The sequence below is a fragment of the Manis pentadactyla genome, chromosome 15, assembly GCF_030020395.1.
Source record: "Manis pentadactyla isolate mManPen7 chromosome 15, mManPen7.hap1, whole genome shotgun sequence".
NCBI classification, from domain to species: domain Eukaryota; kingdom Metazoa; phylum Chordata; class Mammalia; order Pholidota; family Manidae; genus Manis; species Manis pentadactyla.
In genome coordinates, this window is record NC_080033.1 from 32,824,744 (window position 1) to 32,851,322 (window position 26,579).

At 36.8% G+C, this 26,579-nt stretch overlaps 1 protein-coding gene across 1 annotated transcript in view; it reads right to left on the reverse strand.

Annotated features, from left to right (window-relative positions):
* Positions 1-3,748: 3,748 nt before the first annotated feature.
* VPS35 (VPS35 retromer complex component) overlaps positions 3,749-26,579 on the reverse strand; it is a 38,157-nt gene continuing 15,326 nt past the window's right edge. The window contains exons 6-17 of the mRNA XM_036911064.2: positions 25,717-25,930; positions 24,572-24,655; positions 21,160-21,269; positions 13,621-13,717; positions 13,368-13,516; positions 11,776-11,983; positions 11,239-11,394; positions 8,680-8,802; positions 6,645-6,824; positions 5,935-6,174; positions 5,342-5,485; positions 3,749-4,726 (exon numbers count right to left, since the gene is read on the reverse strand). Of these exons, the coding sequence (XP_036766959.1) occupies positions 4,547-4,726; positions 5,342-5,485; positions 5,935-6,174; positions 6,645-6,824; positions 8,680-8,802; positions 11,239-11,394; positions 11,776-11,983; positions 13,368-13,516; positions 13,621-13,717; positions 21,160-21,269; positions 24,572-24,655; positions 25,717-25,930 (1,885 nt within the window). The 3' untranslated portion in view covers positions 3,749-4,546. The remainder of the gene's footprint in view (positions 4,727-5,341; positions 5,486-5,934; positions 6,175-6,644; positions 6,825-8,679; positions 8,803-11,238; positions 11,395-11,775; positions 11,984-13,367; positions 13,517-13,620; positions 13,718-21,159; positions 21,270-24,571; positions 24,656-25,716; positions 25,931-26,579) is intronic.

Sequence of the window (26,579 nt, forward strand, 5' to 3'; positions counted from 1 at the left end):
ACTCTTTGTCTATCCCTTGATTGACTTACAGGATAGTTGATTTAATTTTGCATTTGCTTAGTAATTAACTGTTCTACTTCCTTTACTGTGGTTTTATTACCTCCAGTGACAGCTATTAAAACTTAGGAACACTTTCATCTATAGCAGTCCCTCCAAAATACACTGTAGAGATGGTTTGTGGGAAGTAAATTTGCTCAGCTTTTGCTTGTCTGGAAATTGTTTAATCCCTCCTTCAAACTTAAATGATAGTCTTGCAGGATAAAATATTTTTGGTTCGAGGCCCTTCTGCTTCATTGCATTAAATACATCATGCCACTCCCTTCTGGCCTGTCAGATTTCTGCTGAGAAGTCTGATGAGAGCCTGATGGGCTTTCCTTTGTATGTGATCTTATTTCTCTCTCTGGCTGCTTTTAATAGTCTGTCCTTATCCTTGACCTTTGCCATTTTAATTATTATATGTCTTGGTGTTGTCCTCCTTGGGTTCCTTGTGTTGGGAGATCTGTGCACCTCCATGGCCTGAGAGAGTATCTCCTTCCCCAGATTGGGGAAGTTTTCAGCAATTACCTCCTCAAAGACACTTCCTATCTCTTTTTCTCTCTCGAGTTTCATGAGTATTCCACTGCCTTCGTGTATATAATTAAAGACAATGCAAGCTTGAAAAAAATGGCAGAACCTGTTACAAAACATAGCAAATTTTACATTTACAAAAAACTTACAAATGTGTGCCTTTCAGATGCAAGAGATTATACCTAATGGTCATGAAGCCATTCTTTGTATTTGCCTTTAGCTTTCCCTATGAGTAAAAATAGATTTAATCACAGCCTAAGATTTTACTTAGCCATAGGAAACCATTTCTGATCTAAGGCTAAAGACAGGAGTAAGTGTTAAAATATCCAGTCCACCCAGTTTCACTGGCACACTGCAGGGTGTCCCAGAGGAGTAAATGGCAATGTGAGGTCTATCCCAGCCCACTTCCACATGACTTAGTTTGAAAGACCAGAAGCCAGAAAACTGTGGTCTAATCAAACCCAGGGCTCGTCACTCAAGTATATAGCAAATGAGTAGATACTGGTAAGCTGACTCAGCGTGTGCAGTCCATCTCCAGGGCATCCCCACAGGGCCAAACCTAGCAAACAGGAGAATTCTTCTTTAGAAATTTCCTCACCCAGCATCTTTCTTTAATATGTAGTCTGGAATTCCCATTATTAAGAATGATTAAAGTCCTTTCAACTCCATTTTGCTTGAACTTCTTTGGATTTTCATGAGCAAATATAATGGGAGAGCCCTCTGAAATCTAGATTTATATTTAAATTCCCTCTTAGTACCTGTGGTAGTACATTTATTCCTTGTGGTCTGTTCTATTTCCTAATGTCTCTGAGCACAGCACATGAACTCTACTACAACCATTCATCGTTCTTCCAAGTACCTGATCAAGTCAAACACCACCCTCTCTTAGCTGCACTGATACAGATGTGACAAACTGCAACCTAGCCAGGGCTTGTAATGGCCAGGATGGTGTAACCTGAGGGCTCCCAAAATCATGGCTAGAGGACCAGTCAGAAACATGAATTTCAAGGCAGAGCAGCAGTCACCTGGACTCAAAGAATCTCTGATGTCCTAAGTGGAGACAGGAAAGCGAGGGCAGGAATGTGCTAACACAGTGAGAAAGGGTCATCCACTTTAACACCTTCCTAGATGTGTCTTATGACTATTCCCTGGTCTTGAAATTAGTGCCATTCAACATCAGGCCTGCCCCTAAGCTCAGTGCTTCTGTGTATCTATGAAGGGTTTTCTCCCTTGAATTTAAGATTCAGTAGCACTTTTAGAAAATACAGAAAAAATTGCTAGAAAAAACGAGTCGAGGGGAGCAAACAAAACACAAGCCCTAATTTTGTACTAGATTCAATGGACATAAAATAACCAAATTGGGATAAAAGCTTATAAATGCTTAGTCCATTTTGTCTGTATTGATCTCATTCAGGTAGACAAGAGTTAAATTTGCTTCAGTTCACAGACTGAATTTTGATAGCTTCGGTACTGTAGGTCAAGGATAAACAGGCTATGGGACTTTTAAGTCCCATGAGAATTCATACAATCCTCTCGTCTCTCCCTAACCCTCACCCCCGCTCCCCTCGTGAAATACCTCCTATGCTCTCCTATTCTTTCCATATTCTGTTAACTACTAGTCTGTTTTCACACTAGAACAAAATTCTCAAAGCTAGGGTATCTTGTTCACCTTTAAATCTGGTGCCTATGTCTAGCATATGGTAGGTGCTTAATTTTTATTCAATAAAGGAATCTGTAAATTCAGATTTGCAGATTTTGGTTTCTTTAAATCCAGTCTCTTTACCTCAACCAAAAAAATATGAAATACTCTATACCCTGTACTGATATTATTTTACCTCTGACCCATCCATCCTCTGAGCTCAAACTCATGAATTCTCCTTAAGTCATGTCTTTTACTTTTCCAGCTGTGTATTTTACAGAGTATGAGAATAAAAGACATGTCAACCTCACTCCATGATCAGGTTTATACAGAGCAAAGTAACATCTGCAAAGTACAGGAGGGGTTTGATGGACTCACAGCTTCCACAGGAAGGCTTAGCATTCTTGATCAGTTTTAATGGTTCCAATGTTTATTCTTATAAAACCTGACGTCATAATTTGTTGGGGTTGCTATAACAAAATACCATAGGTCGGGTAGCTTTATAAACAACAGAAATTTATCTTCATAGTTCTGGAAGCTGGTTCCAAGATCAAGTCACCACAATGGTCGAGTGAGTGTCCTTTTCTAGGATGCAGACTGCTAATCTGTGTCCTCACATGGTTGAAGGAGACCAGTTAGCTGTGGGCCTTTTATAGAGGTACTAATCCCATTCATGAAGAGCCCACCCTCATGACCTAAGCACCCACGAAGGCCCCACTTCCTCGCAACATCATCTTTGGGGGTTAGGATATGAAGTTTGGGGGGACACAATAACCTAACACCTAGTAAGTGCTAGACATCTCTGTCAATGGGAGCGGCAGATGATGAGTTATGTGATGTGGTCATTTGAAAATGTCCAACAAAGAAAAAAAAAACTCTTAAAGAAGTGGAGCTTAATTCCTCCTGTCCTTGAATATGGGCTAGACTTTGTGACTCCCTTCTAACAAACAGAATAAAGCAAAAATGACAGTATGTCACCTCTGAGGTTAGGTCATAAAAAGGCATTGTGGTTTCTCTTATTCTCTCTCTCAGGTCACTCATTCTGTAAGTCAAATGCTGTGTTGTGAGGATACTCAAACTGCCCTTAAAAAGGACAAGGAGAGGAACAGGCAGGCTTCTGCATAATGGCTATGTGAATAACCATGGAAGCCAGCTCTGATCAAACCTTCAGATGACAGGAGCCCCTATCAAAATCTTGATTGCAACCTCAAGAGACACTTGAGCCAGAATCTCTAGCTAAGCTGCTTTCATATTCTTGACCCCAAATCAAACATTTGTTGTTTCATGACAAAGTTTTATGATAATTTGTTACACAACAGATAACAGGTGGTGAGCCTTTTGGGAGTTTATGTGGAGGTGTCATACATAGGAAAGCAGGGTAAGGTTAAGTAAAGCAAACTGGCATAAATGAAGGAGTAGACAGTGCCTTGGTCAATAAGTGCTTATAATGAGAGGTGAACAAGTGCTGTGAACATAACAGTATCTATTAAACTCTGGTACTTCACTAGCTCCTTTTATTAATCAAGGTAGTACAAAAGGGAAAAAGGTCCAAAATTGTTAATAGCAACTTTATTGTTTCACTGGTGCAAAAAAAAAAAAAAATCATGGTAATTGTACGATGCATTTCCCCCTAAATTTACAATAATGAAGGTTATACATTATACATAAATTATATAGATCACAAATTTTCTGTTTTATAGAACAAAATCATTTTGATAAATATGTCCAGAGGACAAGAAGTTCTTAATGGATGGCTGAGTCCAAATATGCAAAATAGAGCTTTTGGTTTTCACCATGATGCTTTAAAATGATCAAACATGCATTAACATATTCTAGTTTTATGGAAAATATTACACATGGCCATATCTTGCATTTAGGGAAAAGCCTAAGCTGAATTTCACATACAGTATTCCTTTCCTCTAAATTAATATCAAATTGGACTAGAGAACAAAGAGACAGACACGTTTGGGTTAGTACTCCCGAGTAATGAAGGAAATTATACTGTCAACAAAATAGAAAAAAAGGAAGGAGAGCTCCATTAGTAGCTGAGATGAGTGGTTTGTTTTTTTTTGTTTTTTTAACAGATCACAGGAATTTTAAACAGCAGATCAATCATGCTACTTGGGGTGATCAGACAGACCTGAACACTTACGAAGTGAATAACTTTATTAAGGTCCTGAAGGTGAGTGTCTGGAGGTGCTGGGTAAAACACATCACAGGTAAGAAACAGGAAACCTACCTCAGCATTTCTGAAAGGCACAATCTATGGAAGGGAAACCTAGCATAATAAAACCCTTACTGGATGTACATGGAAAGGAGTACAGTGAGGCTGTTTCCTTTTTAAAGGATGAGACCTTCATAAATTGGCCCTTCAGATTCTGGTGACTCTCGCCTTAAACGCAAATGCTCCAGTGTATTATGAAAATGTTTGTTAATCTGCTCTGTTTCTTCACTGGACTCAAGATTTGGGAGGTCTTCTCGAATCTTTTGGATAAGCTGGTTCAAAACCTGAATTGTGACCTACAAAAAAATATGTACAATTTCACAATCAAGCATCTACCACACAAAAAAAGATAATAAAATGTTTCAAGAGGCTTGAGTGATTTTCATCAATCACCAGACTAATTAAGAAAAAAGAGAGATGAGAACATGATGCCTGGTTTAATAATTATTGGCTATTCATCAAAAACAAAACAAAACAAAACACAAACAAAAAAATATAGAGAATCACCAACTAGTAAAACAAAAGCAAAATTTTAACCTCCAAATCTCGACACACTAATGCTGCTAAAAGGATAATCCACTTAGGAATTATTACAAAATTGTACATGATGACAAATCAAATATATTTGTAAATTATCTTGTATTTTTTCAGTGACTTTTAAAATTATATTCTTAAGCAAGTGATGAAAATTTTCTTGCACATAATGTGCTCTTCCATCAGAGAAATTCATCTATAGACAGAAAAGGATTTTGGACAGTCAAAGAGACCAGCACAGTAGGTGAATTCTGCAAACTCTGACCCTTGTAAACAAAAAAAAGTATCAGAATGGTAAACTTTTGTATGTATCAGATCTCCTAAGAGCAGGAAGGAAAATATTGTTAGTTCACTAACAACAATATTAGTTTACTTACAGCATCATTTTCCTTTTCATAAAAATAGATGTATCTGTTCAGAATTTCTATAAAAAGCTGCACTTGTAGAGAGGGGTCCATGCACTGATTTGCTATTTTTAGAGCCTTCTTTAGGCATTCCATTACCCTCTTGCCTCCATGAAGCTACAATAAAAGGGAAGTGAGGAAGTATTAAAGAGATTAGTGAATCACCAATGTCCCATTTCACACAAAGAAATACAACACGGCTGTAGCTTTTTCCTGTTTTAAAGGGACGCAACAAATTTAAATCCTCTTCATTTTTCTAAAGTACACAATTATATTTTAAAACATTAAATTTAATTTTAAATAATTGTTTTGTATATTTGTGTATGTTTATATACATTATGTATATTTTTTAAAAGAAATGGTATTAACTTGCTTTGCTACAATAGCCCCAAGGTGGAAGCTTTCACCACAGTATGTAACTCTCTATACATTAATTTAATTTAACAAAACAAAGCAATTTTGTCAGATTTTCCATCACTTCAAATGTTTCACCTTCAGGGCACAAGCTCCATGCTAATAATTCCCTCTCCTATAACATGACCAGAAATGAATGACCCTCTTCTTACCTCCTCCCCATTTTTGTCTGTGTTTCTACCAGACCAGAAAAGATGTGCACAGGTGCTCACAGCTCGGCCCTGATCAGGTTTCTTCAAAAGTTTGGATGCAGCAAGTGCACACTGAGTCCTCAAGGGTTCATGATTCTCTTCACTGAAGCACTTCATCCTCTCAAAAGTACCAATGATCAAGGTGATGGCAGCCAGCTGTGCTTTGGAATCACTGATTTCATCTTCATACAGAGAAAATGCCTGGTGGACAAAGAAGATACATTCATGGACTGATCATCTTCTGAAGCATTTTCCAAAGTTACTTCTCACAAAACCTCATCCTGTGAGATGTTCTGCAGTCCCTTCAGATCAGAATGCCCTCTCTTGGAGAAGCACAGGACACAGATGATAGAGTAAAGATGCTGACAATTTGCAACAAAGAAACTTGTTTTAACTTGTTTAATCCGAAACTGAATTAAATAATTTTTCCATGATACAATTTTACCATGATCCACTTGGAAACCTTAAATCTCATTAGCACCCAGTCACTGATCAATTTTCCTGCTCCAAACCAATAATATGACTATAGTACTAAAAAGTTCCAAGACGGTGGGAAAGGGGTAGTTACAAATTCACTGAAGAGTAAATCCACATGAACCACCACCGTAACTACAGACGGGTGACTAAACATAGCAAAACTGATTAACACAGAAAAGCGAACAGATCATCACCTGGGACATAAATTCATATGCTACTGTCTCATGATTTTCAAAACCAATTTCTCCAGCAGCTAAAGCCCCTTGAAGAAAAAGTCTTAAGGGTAATTCTGCCAGCTCTGCTTTGATCAAAGCACTGATAGTCTGGTGAGCAAATGAAAAAATCTTCTGGCATTTTTTTTCCCATTTGTCATCCTAAAATAAGAAAAAAATAGTTCAAATTACCTTAAGTTCATGATTAACTTGCTTGAGAATATTCATTTTTATATGTAAAACTTCTATAGAACCATCAGCAGTAAAGTTGAGCTCAGAGGTCTCCTTACCTTCCTTCTCTGTCTCATTTATGGAGCACACAAATCAAGCAAGGATGTCATCTTAAAACATCCATTTGAAGTTCGTGGCTTTGCAAATTTTATGTATTTGATATTTGTTTTTTCTCATCAGAAAAGCGACACATCCCCCAATTTGACAAAATCAGGAAATAGAAGAATTTTAAAAATTAAGATCATCCCTAAATCTACCACCCAGCAATAATTACTGGTTAAATTCTGATGTTAATGTCTTCCCTTTTCTTCTATGCAAATATCATGTAACTGAGATCTTTGTGTAGTTTTGTTTTCCACTTTACAGCAGCTCAAGAGTTAGACTGACTCATGCTGCATTTAGCATGTATCAAACTTATACTTACCTTGTCAACAATTTTCTTCATGACACTAAACATTATTTGAAATAATTTTAATGATTAGAAAATACTCCACATATAGGATGTAGTAATATAATTTACTTAATCCCTTTGGAAAAAATCTGTAATACCATAATGAATGACCTGTATACACAAAGCTTTACTGAACCTCTGATTATTTCCTTAATGTACATTTTTGGAATTACTAGATCTTCCATGGCTCTAGTTACATATTGCCAGTTTTTTAGAAAGATTATAGTAATTCACACTCCCATCATTACTAGATGAGAAAGAATTCTCATCACACCATTGCCAAACCTTATTTTTTTCTCTTTACCAGTTAGATTTCTAAAAAGGTTCACTGTTCTAATTTGTGAAATTAAGCATTTTATCCATGTTTGACCATTGAAATTTGTTAAAGCAATCAGCTTTTTTCATTTTTAAAGAGGGTAACAGTTAAAGACTTGTTACAAGGACTAAATACAATAGTCCAAGTACATAGTCCATGACACAGTGTATGGCACATAGTAAGGAAATGATAATTGCTATTTTTATTGTTAAATGACTAAAATCTATACATAAAATACTGGAAAAGGGACTGATTGGGAGGCTGGTCTAATAAAAACTGGCCCAAAGCTGCTAAGTCATGCTGATAGGTCTCTTGAATAAATCTTGTTTTACCACTATTGGAAAATTAAGTTTATAAAGTTTGTTCCTTAACGTTAACCTCACTGTCCAATGTTAGGTACATTAAACTGAGGTATTTTCTACAAAACTATATATACTGTACCACTGGGGACGTAAGCCATTCTGTTTGTAAAAGGATGAAGCACATAAAAAATGTACACAACTAATAAAATTATTCATTTACAGGCTTTTGGAGAGAGGTGATTTTACTATGCTGAGCTCTTTCATTAGGCAAAGCTAAGCTGAATTGGATCTTACCTGTTATATATTTGCAACCTCTGCATGAGATTCTTGCATCACTTTACAATAACTACTTTAAAGACTCTAAGAAAATAAAATAATTCTTGGAAAACAAGAGCAATTTTGTAATAAAAGTATCAATGTCTCACAAATAATCTTTAAATACAGAAACAACTTCTGACATAAATTTAAACTTTTAATCTTTCATTTCCAAGTGTTCTTATGTGATTCTCTCAGCTAGTATGTAACCTATCAATATCACTCACTGTTCGGAACATCTAACACAAGTAAATAATGAACTGAGTTACTTACAGAAACTAGGATTTTATTATACCATTGTCTGTTTTTATGCATGTTTGAAATTTTCTATAGTAAAAAGCTAACACACACAGAGGGAGGAAAAAGGAAAGAAAGTAGTGACATACTTAAAAATAAACCCACCACTTTTGAATTCTCTTTGTAGCGAAAAGCCAGCTGGTAAGCTGCAAACACCAAAGGTGGCAGTGTAAAGCGAATCCGTTGATTTCCACCAGCTCCAAAATGTTTCCGTGCTGTGTTTAAAATCTGACCAAAAAAACACCCGCCCCGAAAAACATTAATCTTTTCTGCACTGTGATAAATCATTTATAAAACTAAATGGGGGCTCTAATCATCATCGTTGCTATCATATTTTGAATACCTACAATTACTAGGCTTTATGGTAGTTGTTTCTGTTATGGTAGGCATTTTACATTTCTTATCTCATCAAGTCATCACAACCCTAGAGACAGATACTAACCATATTTGTCCTGAGGCTGAGAGAGGTTGTATAATCTGTCCACGGTTACAGAGATAATTAGGGTAAGAGAGAGATTTAAATGTTTTCATATACACATGTACAAACTAAAACAGTTTAACAGTATCAACACAGTATAATCTTTCATTTCCAAGAGTTCTTATGTGATTCTCTCAGCGAGTATGTAACCTCAGAGCACAGGCTCTGAAGACAGACTTACATTTAAAAGTAGACTCTTAACACCACCTGCATGATCTGAGCAAATTATATACCTTTTCTTGGCTGTCAAATTTTCACCTAAAAAACTGGGTAGTACATTTGCAACAACATGGATGGAGCTGGAGGATAGTATGCTCGGTGAAATAAACGAGGTGGAGAAAGACAATTACCAAATGATTTCCCTCATTTTTGGAGTACAACAATGAAGTAAAACTGAAGGAACAAAGCAGCAACAGACTCACAGACTCCAAGAAGGGACTAGTGATTACCAAAGGGGAGTGGTGGGGGATGGCAGGTAGGGACGGAGGAAGAAGGGAATTGAGGGGTATTATGATTGGCACACATGGTGTGGGAGGGATCATTGGGAAGACAGTGTAGCACAGAGAAGGCAAATAGTGACTCTGACATCTTAATACACTGACAGGCAGTGACTGCAATGGGGCATTGGGGGACACAATGTAGTAACCACATTATTTTTTCATGTGAAATCTTCATAAGAGTGTATACCAATAATACCTTAATAAAAAAAATAATAAACAAAACAAACAAAAAACCCAGGGTAGTATATTTCTCCTATGATTGCTGAGAAAGACAAATAACTCATGTCAAGTGTTACCAGCACCAGTACCACAAGGCATAATGCTCAATGTTAGCTATTATGATACAAAAATAGCTATATGCATATTGCTGGTGTATCACACCTCCTAATTCAGAAAAATACTAAGACCACTGACCAAGGGAAATGGCAATACATTTAAAAGAGCCATTGTGAAACAAATGTCTGGTTGTTTCAGAAAAACCACAAGAATTCATTAAATATTTTTTAACATGTGACACAATGCGTGACATATTTGGGTTTTGTGAATTTCTCTAATACGGTAGATGGATAAGAGAATGCAGTCCCCCTTGGAGAAGTCAGAGTTAATGAACCTCACTTTAAGGGTCTCTGTAAATGGACATACCCAATTGCCCTTATGTGGAAGACATACTTCTCAACTACCACATTTGGCATACTACAACATCAAAAACTACATGCAAGCATGTGTGTGTGAGACACAGGAACAAGAGAATCAGTTAAAATATTTGAAAAACCAGCTAGTCACCATGTACAGATCACACACAGTGCAGTGTGATCCTGCAGTACTCAAAATGTGTGTCTCTAAGCATATGGTATCACAATACCAAGAGAAATCAGCTTCTTTTTCACACTGGTTATGAATGAAGGAGTACAAGAGTGTCAATTATGACAAAAGCAGTCAACAGAAAAATTCAGGACTCAACCTCAAATAAAGGAGTTCCTCATTACAGCAGCCTAACATTTAGCCTCAGGATCCAACAATAGTTAAACTACTTTGTCCAAACAACAATTAAACAGTCATCTGTGCTACCTTTCATTAAAATAAATTTATCTAAGAGACATTTACTAAATCAGGAGTCACCAATACTCCTTCTCAGGAAACATGTTTTATTCATTTTGTAAAGATTTATTGAAGACTAATGATAAAGAAAGGGAGAACCTCATCTGACTGTTCTTAACCAGGAAAAAGGAGTTAAGAAAAAGGCAATTTGGATTTTAAGTTCTTTTTTCACACATCTTCAATAAGGCAAACACAACCTATATTTGCAAACCTTGGAAACATAAATACAATTAGATATAAAAATTGTTGCTTATTTTTAATTTAAATTTTACTATAAACTGGGTGCTTCTAAAATCATCACACAGTATAAAAAATGAACATGGAATAATTACTGGACAGAGAAGATAGGCTTTTCTGCAATTTCTTGGACAACTTCAAAAGAAACTAGAGCAACCAACATTTTCCTCATAAGTTCTAGAAATTTATAAACAATTACGCTTTTACACATAAAAGTGCCACTTAATCTCTTAGTTGCAATTCTTTCAAAACCTCCTAAGACCACAAGCTGCATTAGACCATCTGAGATACATCTATATGTGATTCCACTGGAAGCTGTTAAAGAGGTATAATAACTGAGCTAACTCATACCAGGTACTGCTGATCAGGGTCCTCAGACCGCAAAAGATGAATGAATCTGCCCACAAGGCTCTGTTCATCAGCAAAATCTTCTGGATCAGGGTCTTCTATAGGCTGATCTGGCTGATCCTGAATCAACGTGGATACCAAATTCATTATGGAATCCACCTGCAACATGAGAAATAGAAACCCACTGGGGTGAAACTATCAGCATATAAAGTCACTATCACAAGTGTTTCAAGTTGTGTAAACAATATAATCCTTTTTTGTAAGAAAGCATATGCATGTTCATATATATACAGATAAAAGCCTGAAAAGAGACGCACCAAATGCTAATTCACGATGATTATTATCTTTCTGGTGGGATAATAGCTGTTTTATGAATTCTTTATATATCTTCAATTTATAACTTATATAATGAATAAGCTACTTGTAACCTTTTTGGCATTAAATTACCCTCCCCTCCTATTTCATGTGTCTGTCTCCAGGTCTAAAATAATAACTACATTGTCTCTGTTTTCCTAATATAGCATGTTGGTATTCTCTTACCTGGTCTTGAGAGACAATTTCTGTATTATAATCCAGAACATTACTAAGCACGTAACAACTCATGCTTTTTCTGGACTCATAGTCAAAGTACTCAAAGAGTGGGTGGAAATGTTTTAATTTCAAGACTGTTAAAATATTGTTGTAAGTGTCAACAGGTATCTTCAAGAGTCTGGTGAGCTCCTTTGAAACTGCACTACTGGTTGCAATACTACAAAAAGAAAAACAGCTCTTTAATGGATAAAATTAACTTTCTATATACACAAAATAGCACTTGTTCATAAAAATCTGTAAATTTTCATTTATACATTAAAGGAAATGGCTCACGTAAATCATATCACCCCAAAATACTCCAATGACCTCCTTTCAAGAGGATAAAGATGTCTATATAAACACAAATATTTATTCACCTATTAGCGTTTTATTGATACAAAATAAGATAGAAGAGTCTCCAACTCATGAACAGGTTATGTAGCTGGAGTTAAAATGACAGTCTAGAATTTGACATTTCTAAGAAAGTATTTTAAGTGGTAGTTAGGTTCCTAGGGCTTTTCTGTATTTTTAAGATGAAAATAAGTAGGAAGAAAAATCTATGCAAAACTAACAATTCAACAAAATAGAAAAATAAACTATTTCTTCTGTATCAATGTCAGTGATTAAGGAAAACTAGGCAGAATTTAAGGTAATAGGTCACAGGAGCTTTCTATGGAGATTATGGCATATCTGGGCATTTTAAAGACCTTTCAAAGTTGGGATTTTAAATTTTTGTCTAATTTTACCTTAAAATTCACTTGGCAGGAGGAGATATAGATACACCATTTAATTTTATCTCCCATTTATCATTCAATATCTGGAATGTTTTTTAGTTCACAAAAAAATGGGAGTGACCAAAATAAAAAAGGGGAATAAAAAAGATGTAAAAGAAAAAGAAGAAATCTTCATGATGCAGCTAAACCAATGGAAGAAGATGGAACGAAGGAAGTTTATTTGAGGTGAAATTATAAATAATATAGGGTAAGGGGCACCTGGCTTGACCCATCCATGTTCAGATGAAGAGCAGTATGGGACAGGAAATGACTGCCAGGAAAAGGAAAATGGAATCAGAATGGCCCAAAGTCGCTACTAGAGGATGCCGCAAGACTATGTAGGCAAAAATATACTTTCCTTAATGGTATCAAAATTAAAGCTCAAAATAGAAAAATATTTTAAACCAATTTAATTTCCATACCTTAAATACACATATGCTCCTAATTTTTCACAACATATTCATCTGTAGGAAACCATTCTTATGGAAATACTGCTTAACACAGTTTCCTTAACAGTTTAAAAACTAAATCATTCATATATATGAAAGGATCTGAATTGAAGATACTGGTCCCTGAAGACTTCTTATGGTCCATGAAGGTCACTACTTGATCAATGTACACAACCAATTAATTGCTTGCACTGTCTGCCCTGATTAGCACCAAACAAGTGAATGTTAACAAATGTTTAAAACAAGACAAATGCTAACATTTCAAAAAGCAATTAAGTAAACAAATCTGGGAAAAAAAGTGCTTTATGCGGATTTTTACAAAAATGTAGCTTTGACTTACTGTTCAAGGTTGAGTTTATTAAATATCTCCACTGTTGTTTCCAGAACTTTATCAACATAGTCCACACGATCAGGGTAACACTTCATAGCAAGATTAATGAGAGAGACTTGTAAAGATACAACATCCTCTGAAGGCATGTCTTGTCTTGACTGGAATGTTTAGAAAACCACATAATTTATTTCAACAATTACAAAAGGATCTACCAGTTGAAAAGTTTTAAAGACTTGAGAGCTTAGGAGAAAAGCCATACAACCTGTATTACTGTAGCCACCTGCTGTGAAAATATGTCAAAAAGTTTAATGTCTCCTGGGATTCCAGGTCCATCTTCACGGTGAGCAAATAAAGCTAATCTGAAAAAAAAATTTTTATTTAAAAAAAATACAGGGACCTGGGTAGTAAACATGGATAACATTTTTTTCTGTATATTTTTCTGTATTGTCTGTAAGTGTATTTCTTCTAGAACATTAAAAACAGTTTTAAAAAAGACAGAATAGGAGAGGGGCTGAAGATGGGGGTGTGAGTACAGCAGCAGAAATCTCCTCCCAAAACTATATATATTTTTGAAAATACAACAAATATAGCTATTCCTAAAAGAGAGACCAGAAGATACAGTACAACAGCCAGGATACACCTACATCTGTGAAAACTCAACATCTGATGGAAAGGGTAAGATACAAAGCAGAGACCCAGCCGGATCCAAGCACTTCCCCACCCCAGCTCACCAGCGGGAGGAAAATAATCAGAGTGGGGAGGGAATGGAAGCACAGGACTACTAAATAACCAGCCCTAGTAATCTGCACCAGGAGCACAGACACACATTGCATGGTGTACTAGAGAAACAGAAAAGTAAGATCCGAGACGGAGACTGCGGGTGGGTCCCCACATCTGGCTCCCCTGGGACAAAAGAAAGCGGGCACTTTTTAAAAGTCTTGAAGGGACAAGGGTTCAAAAGTTGGACAAAATCGTTCCAGCACACTGAGCCCAGCAGGCTAGGAATCTTAAGGAACTTCAGGTGCCCCAACGTCCTTGGGGGTAATGCAGCCCCAAAGCCCCTCATGGCGATAAGTAGCCTGCCATTCATTTCCCCGGCCAGCGCTGCAAGCAAACCAGATGACTCGCCACAGCTGCAGAGCAGCCAGAGAAGAGCCCCGCCCACAGCAACCACACAGAGTCTTCTCCCACCGCGCAGCTAACTGGGACAGACCCAGAGGCTGCAACTGGTGTGCAACTAACTGGTACAGACAGAGGAAGCTGTAGAAAGGTCCAGAAGGCGTGAAGGGGTGCCATTCTCACAGGAGAACACACCCGGCATGTCTGTGACCAGCCACAGAGCCCTAGGCTATGCCAAGGGCCACCCCACCCACAGGAGCTCAGGAGATTTTCCCAGAGAGTGCTCCCAGTGTGCGGGTAATTGAGACAGGCAGTGGAGAAGGGCAAGGTGACCAGCAAGGAGGAAGGGACATTCTTCTCCCAGCTGACAAACATTCCACCTGCCTGCGACCACTTCTATCACCATGAAAAGGCAGAGGAATCTAGTCCAGCCAAAAATCACTCAGACAAAAACACCAGAGGGCCTAGGGGGAGAGATATAACCAATCTTCCTGAAAAAAGAACTCAAAATCAAAGTCATAACCATGCTCATGGACCGACAGAGAAATACACAAGAGCTAACGGATGAAGTCCGAGGGAAATAACATAAAAGAAACAATCAATAGAAGGTCTTAACAGCAGACTAGATGAGGTGCAAGAGACTGCTAACTGAATGGAAATCAGAGTACAGGAATACAGAGAAGCTGAGGCAGACAGAGATAAGAGGATCTCCAGGAATTAAAGAATATTAAGAGAACTGTGTGACCAACCTAAACGGAACAATATTCGCATTATAGGGGTATCAGAAGAAGACGAGAGAAAAAGGGATAGAAAGAGTATTTGAAGAAATAATTGCTGAAAACTTCACCAAGCTGGGAAGGAAACAGTTTCTCAGACAATGGAAGCCCACAGATCTCCCAACACAAGGGACCCAAGGAGGACAACCCCAAAACATATAATAATTAAAATGGAAAATATCAAAGACAAGGACAGAGTTTAAAAAGCAGTCAGAGAGAGAAAAAAGATCACCTACAAAGGAAAACCTATCAGACTATCATCAGACTTCTCAGCAGAAACCTTAAAGGCCAGAAGAAAATGGCATGACATATTCAATACAATGAAACAGAAGGGTCTTGAACCAAGAATACTGTATTCAGGATGATTATCATTTAAATTTGAAGGAGGGATTAAACAATTCCCAGAGGCAAAAGTTGAGGGAATTTGCCTCCCACAAACCACCACTACAGGATATATAAAGGGACTGCTCTAGATGGAAGCACTCCTAAGGCTAAATACATGTGACCAGAGAAAACAAAATAACAGCAAAGAAAGTAGAACAACCACATACTAACTAAAGGCAAAAAATAAAATAAATTATCCACAAAAGCAGTCAAAGGAAACACAAAAAAGTACAGAATAAAACACCTAACATAAAAAGAATGGAGGAGGAAGAATAAAAAGGGAGAGAAATAAAGAATCATCAGATTGTGTTTATAATAGCTTAATAAGAGAGTTAGGTTAGATGGTTAGACAGTAAAGAAGCTACCCTTGAACCTCTGGTAACCATAAACTCAAAGCCCGCAATGGCAATAAGTACATATCCATCAATAATCACCCTAAATGTAAATGGACAGAATGCACCAATCAAAAGACAAAGAGTAGTAGAATGGATAAAAAAGCAGGACCCATCTATATGTTCACTTCAAGAGACTCACCTTGAACCCAAAGACATACACAGACTACAAGTGAAGGGATGGAAAAAGATATTTCATGCAAACAATAGGGAGAAAAAAGCAGGTGTTGCAGTACTTGTATCAGACAAAATAGACTTCAAAACAAAGAAAGTAACAAGAGATAAAGAAGGACATTACATAATGATAAAGAGGTCAGTCCAATAAGAGGATATAGCCACTATAAAAGTATATGCACTCAACACCCAAAGGACAGATCCACCAGGCAGAAAATAAGTAAGGACACAGAGGCACTGAACAACACACTAGAACAGGTGGACCTAATAGACATCTATAGAACTCTACACCAAAAGCAACAGGATACACATTCTTCCCAAGGGCACATGGAACATTTTCCAGAATAGACCACATACTAGGCCACAAACAGCCTCAGTAAATTCAAAAAGATTGAAATTCTACCAACCAACTTCTCAGATCACAAAGGAATAAAACTAGAAATAAACTGTACAAAGAAAACAAAAAGGCTCACAAACACATGGAGGCTTAACAACATGCTCCTAAATAATCAATGGATCAATGACCAAATTAAAGCAGAGATCAAGCAATATATGGAGACAAATGACAATGACAGCACAAACCTCCAACTTCTGTGGGACACAGTGAAGGCAGTTCTAAGAGGAAAGTATATAGCAATCCAGGCCTATTTAAAGAATGAAGAACAATCGCAAATGAATAGTCTAAAGTCACAATTATTGAAACTGGAAAAAGAAGAATAAATTAGGCCCAAAGTCAGCAGAAGGAGGCACATAATAAAGATCAGAGAAGAAATAAATGAAATGGAGAATAAAACAATAGCAAAAATTAATGAAACCAAGAGCTGGTTCTTTGAGAAAACATATAAACCCCTAGGAAGACTTATTAAGAGAAAAAGAGTATCTATGCACATAAACAAAATCAGAAATGAGAAAGGAAAAATCACGATAGAAAGCAGAGAAATACAAAGAATTACTAGAGAACACTATAAAAATCTATATGCTAACAGGTGGGATAATCTAGAAGAAATGGACAACTTCCTAGAAAACTACAACCTTCCAAGCCTGACCAAGGAAGAAACAGAAAACCTAAACAGACCAATTACCAGCCATGAAATTGAATCAGTAATCAAAAAACTACCCAAGAACATAAACCCTGGACTAGATGGATTCACTGCTGAATTTTATCAGACATATAAAGAAGACATAATACCCATTCTCCTTAAAGTTTTTCAAAAAGTAGAAGTGGAGGGAATACTTTCAAACTCATTCTATGAAGCCAGCATCACTCCTAATATCAAAACCAGGCAGAGATTAAACAAAAACAGAAAATTACAGACCAACATCCCTGATGAACGTAGATGCAAAAATGCTCAACAAAATATTAGCAAACTGAATTCAAAAATACATCAAGAGGATCACACACCATGATCAAGTGGGATTCATCTCAGGGATGCAACAATGCTACAACATTCGAAACTCCATCAACATCATCCACCACATCAACAAAAAGGACAAAAACCACATGATCATCTCCATAGATGCTGAAAAAGCATTCGACAAACTCCAACATCCATTCATGATAGAACCTCTCAACAAAATGGGTATAGAGGGCAAGTACCTCAACATAATAAAGGCCATATATGACAAAACCACAGCCAACATCATACTTAACAGTAAGAAGCTGAAAGCTTTCAATATGATCGGGCACAAGACAGGGATGCCCACTCTCCTCACTGTTATTCAACATAGTACTGGAGGTCCTAGCCACAGCAATCAGACAAAACAAAGAAATACAAGGCATCCAGATTAGTAAAGGAGAATTCAAACTGTCACTATTTGCAGATGGCATGATATTGTACATAAAAAACCCTAAAGACTCCACTCCAAAACTACTAGAACTAATATCTGAATTCAGCAAACTTGCAGGATACAAAATTAATACACAGAAATCTGTTGCTTTCCTATACACTAACAATGAACTAGCAAAAAGAGAAATCAGGAGAACAATTCCATTCACAATTGCATCAAAAAGAGTAAAATACCTAAGAAAAAAACCTAATCAAGGAAGTAAAAGACCTATACCCTGAAAACTACAAGACACTCTTAAGAGAAATTAAAGAGGACACTAACAAACTAACAAATGGAAATTCATCCCATGCTCTTGGCTAGGAAGAATTCATATTTTCAAAATGGTCATCCTGCCTAAAGCAATCTACAGATTCAATGCAATTGCTATCAAAATACCAACAGCATTCTTCAACGAACTGGAACAAATAGTTCAAAAATTCATATGGAACCACAAAAGACCCTGAATAGCCAAAGCAATCCTGAGAAGGAAGAATAAAGCAGGGGGGATCTCACATCCCAACTTCAAGCTCTACTACAAAGCCACAGTAATCAAGACAATTTGGTACTGGCACAAGAACAGACCCACAGACCAGTGGAGTAGAATAGAGAGTCCAGATATTAGCCCAAACATATATGGTCAATTAACATACATACAATAAAGGAGCCATGGATATACAATGGGGAAATGACAGCCTCTTCAACATCTGGTGTTGGCAAAACTGGACAGCTATATGTAAGAGAATGAAACTGGATCATTGTCTAACCCCATACACAAAAGTAAATTCAAAATGGATCAAAGACCTGAATGAAAGTCAGGAAACCATAAAACTCTTAGAAAAAAACAGGCACATATCTCTTGGACATAAACATGAGGAACTGCTTCATGAACATATCTCCCTGGGCAAGGGAAACAAAAACAAAAATGAACAAGTGGGACTCTATCAAGCTGAAAAGCTTCTGTACAGCAAAGGACACCACCAATAGTACAAAAAGGCATCCTTCAGTATGGGAGAATATATTCATAAATGACGTATCTGATAAGGGGTTGATACCCAAAATATATAAAGAGCTCACACACCTTAACAAACAAAAAGCAAATAATCCAATTAAAAAATTGGGCAGAGAAGCTGAACAGACACTTCTCCAAAGAAGAAATTCAGATGGGCAACAGACACATGAAAAGATACTCCACATTGCTAAATCATCAGAGAAACGCAAATTAAAACCACAATGAGATATCACCTCACACAGTAAGGATTGCCACCATCTAGAAAACAAACAACAAATGTTGGCAAGGATGTGGAGAAAGGGGAACCTTCCTACACTGCTGGTGGGAATGTAAATTAGTTCAACCACTGTGGAAAGCAGTATGGAGGTTCCTCAAAAAGCTCAAAATAGAAATACCATTTGACCCAGGAATTCCACTCCTAGGAATTTACCCTAAGAATGCAGCAGTCCAGTTTGAAAAAGGACAGATGCACCCCTATGTTTATCGCAGCACTATTTACAATAGCCAAGAAATGGAAGCAATTTAAATTTCTATCAGTAGATGAATGGATAAAGAAGATGTGGTAAATATACACAATGGAATATTATTCAGCCATAAGAAGAAAACAAATCCTACCATTTGCAACAGCATGGATGGAGCTAGAGGATATTATGCTCAGTGAAATAAGCCAGGTGGAGAAAGACAAGTATCAAATGATTTCACTCATATGCCAAGTATAAAAACAAAGAAAAAAACTGAAGGAACAAAACAGTAGCAGACTCACAGAACCCAAGAATGGACTAACAGTTACCAAAGGGAAAGGAGCTGGGGAGCGTGTGTAGGAAGGGCGGGATAAGGGGGGAAAGGGGGCATTATGATTAACAGACATAATGTAGGCGGGGGGCACGGGGAGGGCTGTACAACAGAGAGAAGACAAGTAGTGATTCTACAGCATCTTACTACACTGACTGACCGTGAGTGTAATGGGGTATGTGGTGGGGATTTGATGATGGGGGGAGTTTAGTAACCATAATGTTGCTCATGTAATTGTAGATTAACAATACCCCCCCAAAAAAAAAAAAAAAGACAGAAAAGAACTGATCATTCCTTCAATTCATTTTCACCTGAAAAGCTTTGCCAATGATGCCTTTTTCACTGCATTCTTTACACTATTCATAAATAGATTTTCAACAGGCTGATTTTGCCAAATTCCTTGAAGCTTAATTAAGTACATATGGACAGAAATACACTGAAGTGACAAATGTATTGAACAGCTATGATTTTAAAAAACAGTCTTTAAAAGATAAATATTAGCTTCCATTAAGAGTATGTCCAATTGACATATAATTCTTGCTGCCCAGGACTGATCTGATAATTTAGAGAAATCTTTTTACCTAATAACTTAGATATTAAAATATAACAACTTTTTCTTATTTTATTGTATTTTTTTAAGATTTTTATTTTATAGAAATAAATCTTTACTTGGGTTTCTGATTTCATAAGGTTAATGATTTGTATGCGCAGAAGGAGGACATATATTATGTTATGTGTTAGTACTCACCATGGCTGCCAAGCAGGCACACACTAAAGCCATTACCAAAGGCCAAGTTTTATACTTTTCACCAAGACCAAAGGCTACAAAGGTAAAACTTAAACCTAAAGGAGATTTACTAAACATACTTATGACTTGAAAATTCTGTAAAAAGATGTGATGACAGGGTTATTACTTGAACATTCTTAATTACCTCTATCTTATGGCTACTTGATAAAGAAGACTCCAAATCAAATCAGTTCTCACTGAAGGAAAACTTTCATTATGGTAAAGAAAATTTTTTTAAAAGTTGTTCTTCACGATCTTTAGATTTATAAGATTTAAAATGTGGATGTGTATAACATTGTTTTTAAGTGCCAATTAAATGCAGAGATTTAAAAATATTCATACCTCCTTAACTATTAAAATCTAAACCTCTTTCATGCCTAAGGCAAGCATGTAATAGATACACTTACAGAACTGAACTGTTTATAGTATAATCACATTAAAAATCATTAATATAATAAAGATGTAACAGAAGCAAATAATTCACAAAAAACATTTTAAATTCATTATTCCCAAGTCAGAACACAAGGCTGAAAGCTCTTACCTATCAATTAAAGCAATGATTATATTTTTCACATTTACATTTTGGTGTAGCTCTGCACAGGCCCGAAGAAAAGGATTCAAAGTTTGAAGGTGGAATTCATCAGGGAAAACCTGAAAATCAAATAATGATTGATTGGTATAAATAAAAGTATTTCACATTATGTTCTAGACTTAGTTATGGTATTTAAAGTTCCTATTTGTGGTAACATTTTAATCTTACACAACTAAATTCAAATACTTACTTTTGAGCCTCTCTAAACATAAACCTAGATAGCAATAGTTCACTAACCAAAGTACACCTACAATTAAAATAAAACTAATGAGACCTGAAAAACTTGGAGGTTTCTCTTTCCTACATTTTGGGGGAAAACACATCAATACAAAAACAAGTAATTGGTAGGAGAAAGGAATTCTTTATTCAGGGTACTTTATTTTCTATTCTATCAAGACTTTTTTCCCAAACAATGTAAAGTTAAAGACAAAATGATTTTCCTCAATGCATCTCCTTGGGCAAGGGAAACAAAAGCAAAAATGAACAAATGGGACTACATCATGCTAAAAACTTTCTGTACAGCAAAGTACACCATCAGCAGAACAAAAAGGCATCTTACAGTATGGGAGAATATATTTGTAAATGACATATCCGATACGGGGGTGGACATCCAAAATATATAAAGAACTCACACACCTCAACACCCAAAAAGTAAATAACCTGATTAAAAAATGGGCAGAGGATATGAAGGGACAGTTCTCCAAAGAAGAAATTCAGATGGCAAACAGACACATGAAAAGATGCTCCACATCGCTAATTATCAGGGAAATGCAAATTAAAACCACAATGAGATATCATCTCACACCAGTAAGGATCACCACCATCCAAAAGACAAACAACAACAAATGTTGGTGAGGTTGTGGAGAAAGGGGAACCCTCCTACACTGCTGGTGGAAATGTAAATTAGCTCAACCATTGTGGAAAGCAGTATGGAGGTTCCTCAAAAAGCTCAAAATAGAAATACCATTTGACCCAGGAATTCCACTCCTAGGAATTTACCCGAAGAGAACAGAATCACAGATTCAAAAAGACAGATGCACCCCTATGTTTATCGCAGCACTATTTACAATAGCCAGGAAATGGAAGCAACCTAAGTGTCCATCAGTAGATGAATGGATAAAGAAGATGTGGTACATATACACAATGGAATATTATTTAGCCATAAGAAGAAAACAAATCCTACCACTTTCAACAACATGGATGGAGCTGGAGGGTATTATGCTCAGTGAAATAAGCAAGGCGGAGAAAGACAAGTACCAAATGATTTCACTCATGTGGAATATAAGAACAAAGGAAAAACTGAAGAAACAAAACAGCAGTAGAATCACAGAATCCAAGAATGGACTAATAGTTACCAAAGGGAAAGGGACTCGGAAGGATGGGTGGGAAGGGAGGGAGAAGTGGGGGGAAGAAAGGGGCCTTACGATTAGCATGTATAATGTGGGGGGGACATGCGGAGGACTGTGCAACACAGAGAAGACAAGTAGTGATTTATAGCATCTTACTACACTGATAGACAGTGACTAATGGGGTATGTGGGGGTGACTTGGTGAAGGGGGGAGTCTAGTAAACATAATGTTCCTCATGTAATTGTAGATTAATGATATCAAAAAAAAAGAAAACTGAAAATAGAAATACCATTTGACCTGGGAACTCCACTCCTTGAAATCTACCCAAAGAAAACAACTTCCCAGATTCAAAAAGGCATATGCACCCTTATGTTTATAGTATCACTACTTACAATAGCCAAGATATGGAAGCAACCTACGTGTCCATCAGTAGATGAATGGATAAAGATGTGGAACATATACACAATGGAATACTATTCAGCCATAAGAAAGAAACAAATCCTACCATTTGCAACAATGTGGATGGTGCTGGAGGATATTATACTCAGTGAAATAAACCAGGCGGAGAAAGACAAGTACCAAATGATTTTCCTCATTTGTGGAATATAACAACAAAGCAAAACTGAAGGAACAAAATAGCAGCAAAGACTCCAAGAGGGACTAGCAGTTACCAAAGGGGAGGAGTGAAGGAGGGCAGGTGGGGAGGGAGGGAGAAAGGGATTGTGGGGTATCATGATTGGTGCACATGGTGCGTGTGGGGTCACAGGGAAGACAGTGTAGCTCAGAGAAGACAAAGTGGGACTCTGCGGCATCTTACTACACTGATGCCCAGTGACTGCAATGGGGTATGGGGGAAGCTCAATAGTAAGGGTAAATGTAATAACCACACTGTTTTTCTTGTGAAATAAGAGTTATATCAATGATACCTTAATAAAAAAAATCAATCTATCAATCCACGGGAGAGTGTGTTCACCCTTGGTTCAAACAGCTCTGGCCAAGAGGTATAGTTCATGACTGCAGGGTCTACCCTTGTTATATGGATAGAGAGTTAATTTTCAGAGAAGGGAAATCAAGGGCTGGGAAGACACCTATGTTAGGCTGAAAAATGACCCCCAAAAGATATCCACATACTAATTATCAGAAGCTGTGAATATTAACGTATATGGAAAAGGGGCTCACAGATATGATTAGGTTAAGGATCTTGAGACAGCGAGATTATCTTGCATTACCTGGATGGGCCCTACATGTAATCACAAGGGTCCTTGAATGACAGAGCCAAGAAAGTCAAAGGAAGAAGTGGGAGAAGTGACTGTAGAAGCAAGAGGCTGGAGTGATGGAAGGAGTCATGAGTCAAGGAATACAGGCATCTTCTAGAAGCTAGAAAAGGCAAGGAAGTGGACTCTTCTCTAGAGACTCTAGAGGGAACCATCCCTGCCCACACTCTGACTTCAGCCCAGTGAACTGATTTTGGACTTGTGACTTCCAGAACTGTTTTTAAACCATTAAATGTGGGGTAATTTATAATAGCAGCAATAGGAACCTAATCCAACATCCAAAGGTTTGCTACTTCTTCAGTCTCATTGTTATCTTCCTGCTCCTCACCCCACACTGGTTTTAAAGCCTAATGTCACAGTGTCATCCTATAAGTCTTGTTGGTTCACTGTAAAAGAACGGTTGAAATACAGACCATCATGTCACTTCCTCTGAATCAGAAGACTTTGTGTTTGTGGTAATACTGTACTCAACAGGGAGGTTTATGTTTCTGAAGGGAAGTGAAGCCTTCTACTTTACATATAATAAGGATCAAGTAATGTGGATGTGGATGCAAGGATAAATAAATGAACACGGGAAAAAAGCCATTGAAAATCAGAAAGTAACTCAACTGTTTCTGTTCAATGTTAAACGAGCTGCAGTACTAAAACTCAGAAATAATAAATGGTAAAATCAACCCCTGGAAAAAAAAAACACAAAATGAGTCTTTTTAAAAAAATGTAATAAATATTCTCACTTACCTGAATAATACACTCCATGAGATATTCTTGAGCCAAAGCATCCCTACAATTCACTACTTGCTCCAATATGCCAGTCAAAACAATCTAAAGGAGAAGAAAGAGTTAAGAGGTTATTTTCAAAATAAGCCACTACTTTAACAACACATTTGAACTATTAATTTGGAAATCTTATTTTAGATTTTCCTTACCCATACTTCATTTCTAGATTAAACTTTATAAAATTTTACAGTAGAATTTTTAAATAAAATTCTGGGTTTCTATTTAGTAAAAATCACTAAGGATAAAGTCTGTTTTACCTATTTTTTCTCTTTTATGGTTGTGCTTTCTGTGTCCTATATTTTTGTCTAATCCAAGTGTATGAAGACTTCCTCTGTGTTTTCTTAGCAAGTTTTTTTTGGGTTATCGCTTATCCTCTTCTGAGTTTTCTTAGTAGAAGGATGGGTCACAGTTCAACTGTTTTGTTTGCATATAGATATCCAATTGTTCCAGAACAATTTGTTGAAAAGGTTGCCTTTGCACCTTTATCAAAAGCCATTTATTATTTATATATATATATATATATATATGTATATGTATGTGCGTGTGTGTGCGTGTGCGTGTGTGTATACACACACACGGGCACACACACACACACACACACACACACACACATATGTGGGTCTATTCTGGATTGTCTATTCCAGGGCTTGGTAAATCTAGCTCAATGTTGCTTTTGTAAATCACTTGTATATCGTCTTTGGCTGCTTCTGTACTACACTTGTAGAGTTTAGAAGCTGCAGATAATACACCCTGCAAAGCCAAAAAATATCTACTATCTAGTCCTTTATAGAAAAAGTTTGTCAATTCCTACTTTACCCCCCTCCACTAATTTATGTGTTTATACCTTTCCCTGATACCATATCACCTTATTGCAGCTTTTAAGTAAAATCTATAATAAAACACAATAAATCCCAATTTAAGGAAAACTGGTATCTTAATAGTATTGAGTCCTCCAATCCACAAACACAAACTCAAAATATATCTTTTGGTTTAAGTCCTCTTTAATTTTAAAATGGTTTTCAATGTAATATTATTTAACAAAAAATACTTCAATTTAAAAAATCATACAATTTATACATGACATAAGGTGACAAAAATATATAAACCTGTTTGTAACGTTCCACATTTACACCTTCCAACTGACTGAGGCGCACCAAATTTGTTCCCACTAAAATTCTCAGTTCCTGTCTTTCTCGTTCTCTTTTTTCTCTATCTCGGCTATGTCCCTGATGTTGCATTCGCACCCAGAGCTTGTTCATTTCTGCAAAGTTGAGTAGTACAAAATCCATGGAATCACTGATATCGCCAGTTGTTTCTTCACTACAAAGAGACAATTGGAAAAATCTTTATACACAGCATTTAAATTATAGGACCAACTTACCACTACCCCTCCCCTTTGTGCATTTTCTTTTTATCTCTTTAATACATCAACACTTTATAAAAGACACCTTCAAGTTCATCGGCTTAGTGTTCAATTTCAAGGAGATCAGACTCAAGAGAATTTACCAGGAAGAGGACATAGTACAAATCTAACAGGACAAAAGCAAAATACTTTCCGCTATTCCCTTCCCTGGGCAACTGATCTTTTTTTTATTTTTATTTTTATTTTGGTATCATTAATGTACAATTACATGAGCAACATTATGGTTACTACATTCCCCCCATTATCAAGTCCCAACTACCCCATTACAGTCACTGTCCATCAGCAGAGTAAGATGCTATAGAATTAGTACTTGTATTCTCTGTGTTATACTGCCTTTCCCATGCCCATCCCCCTACATTATGTGTGCTAATCATAATACTCCTTCTTCCCCCTTATCCCTCCCTTCCCACCCATCCTCCCCAAACCCTTTCCCTTTGGTAACTGTTAGACCACTCTTGGGTTCTGTGAGTCTGCTGCTGTTTTGTTCCTTCAGTTTTTGCTTTGTTCTTATATGCCATAGATAAATGAAATCATTTGATACTTGTC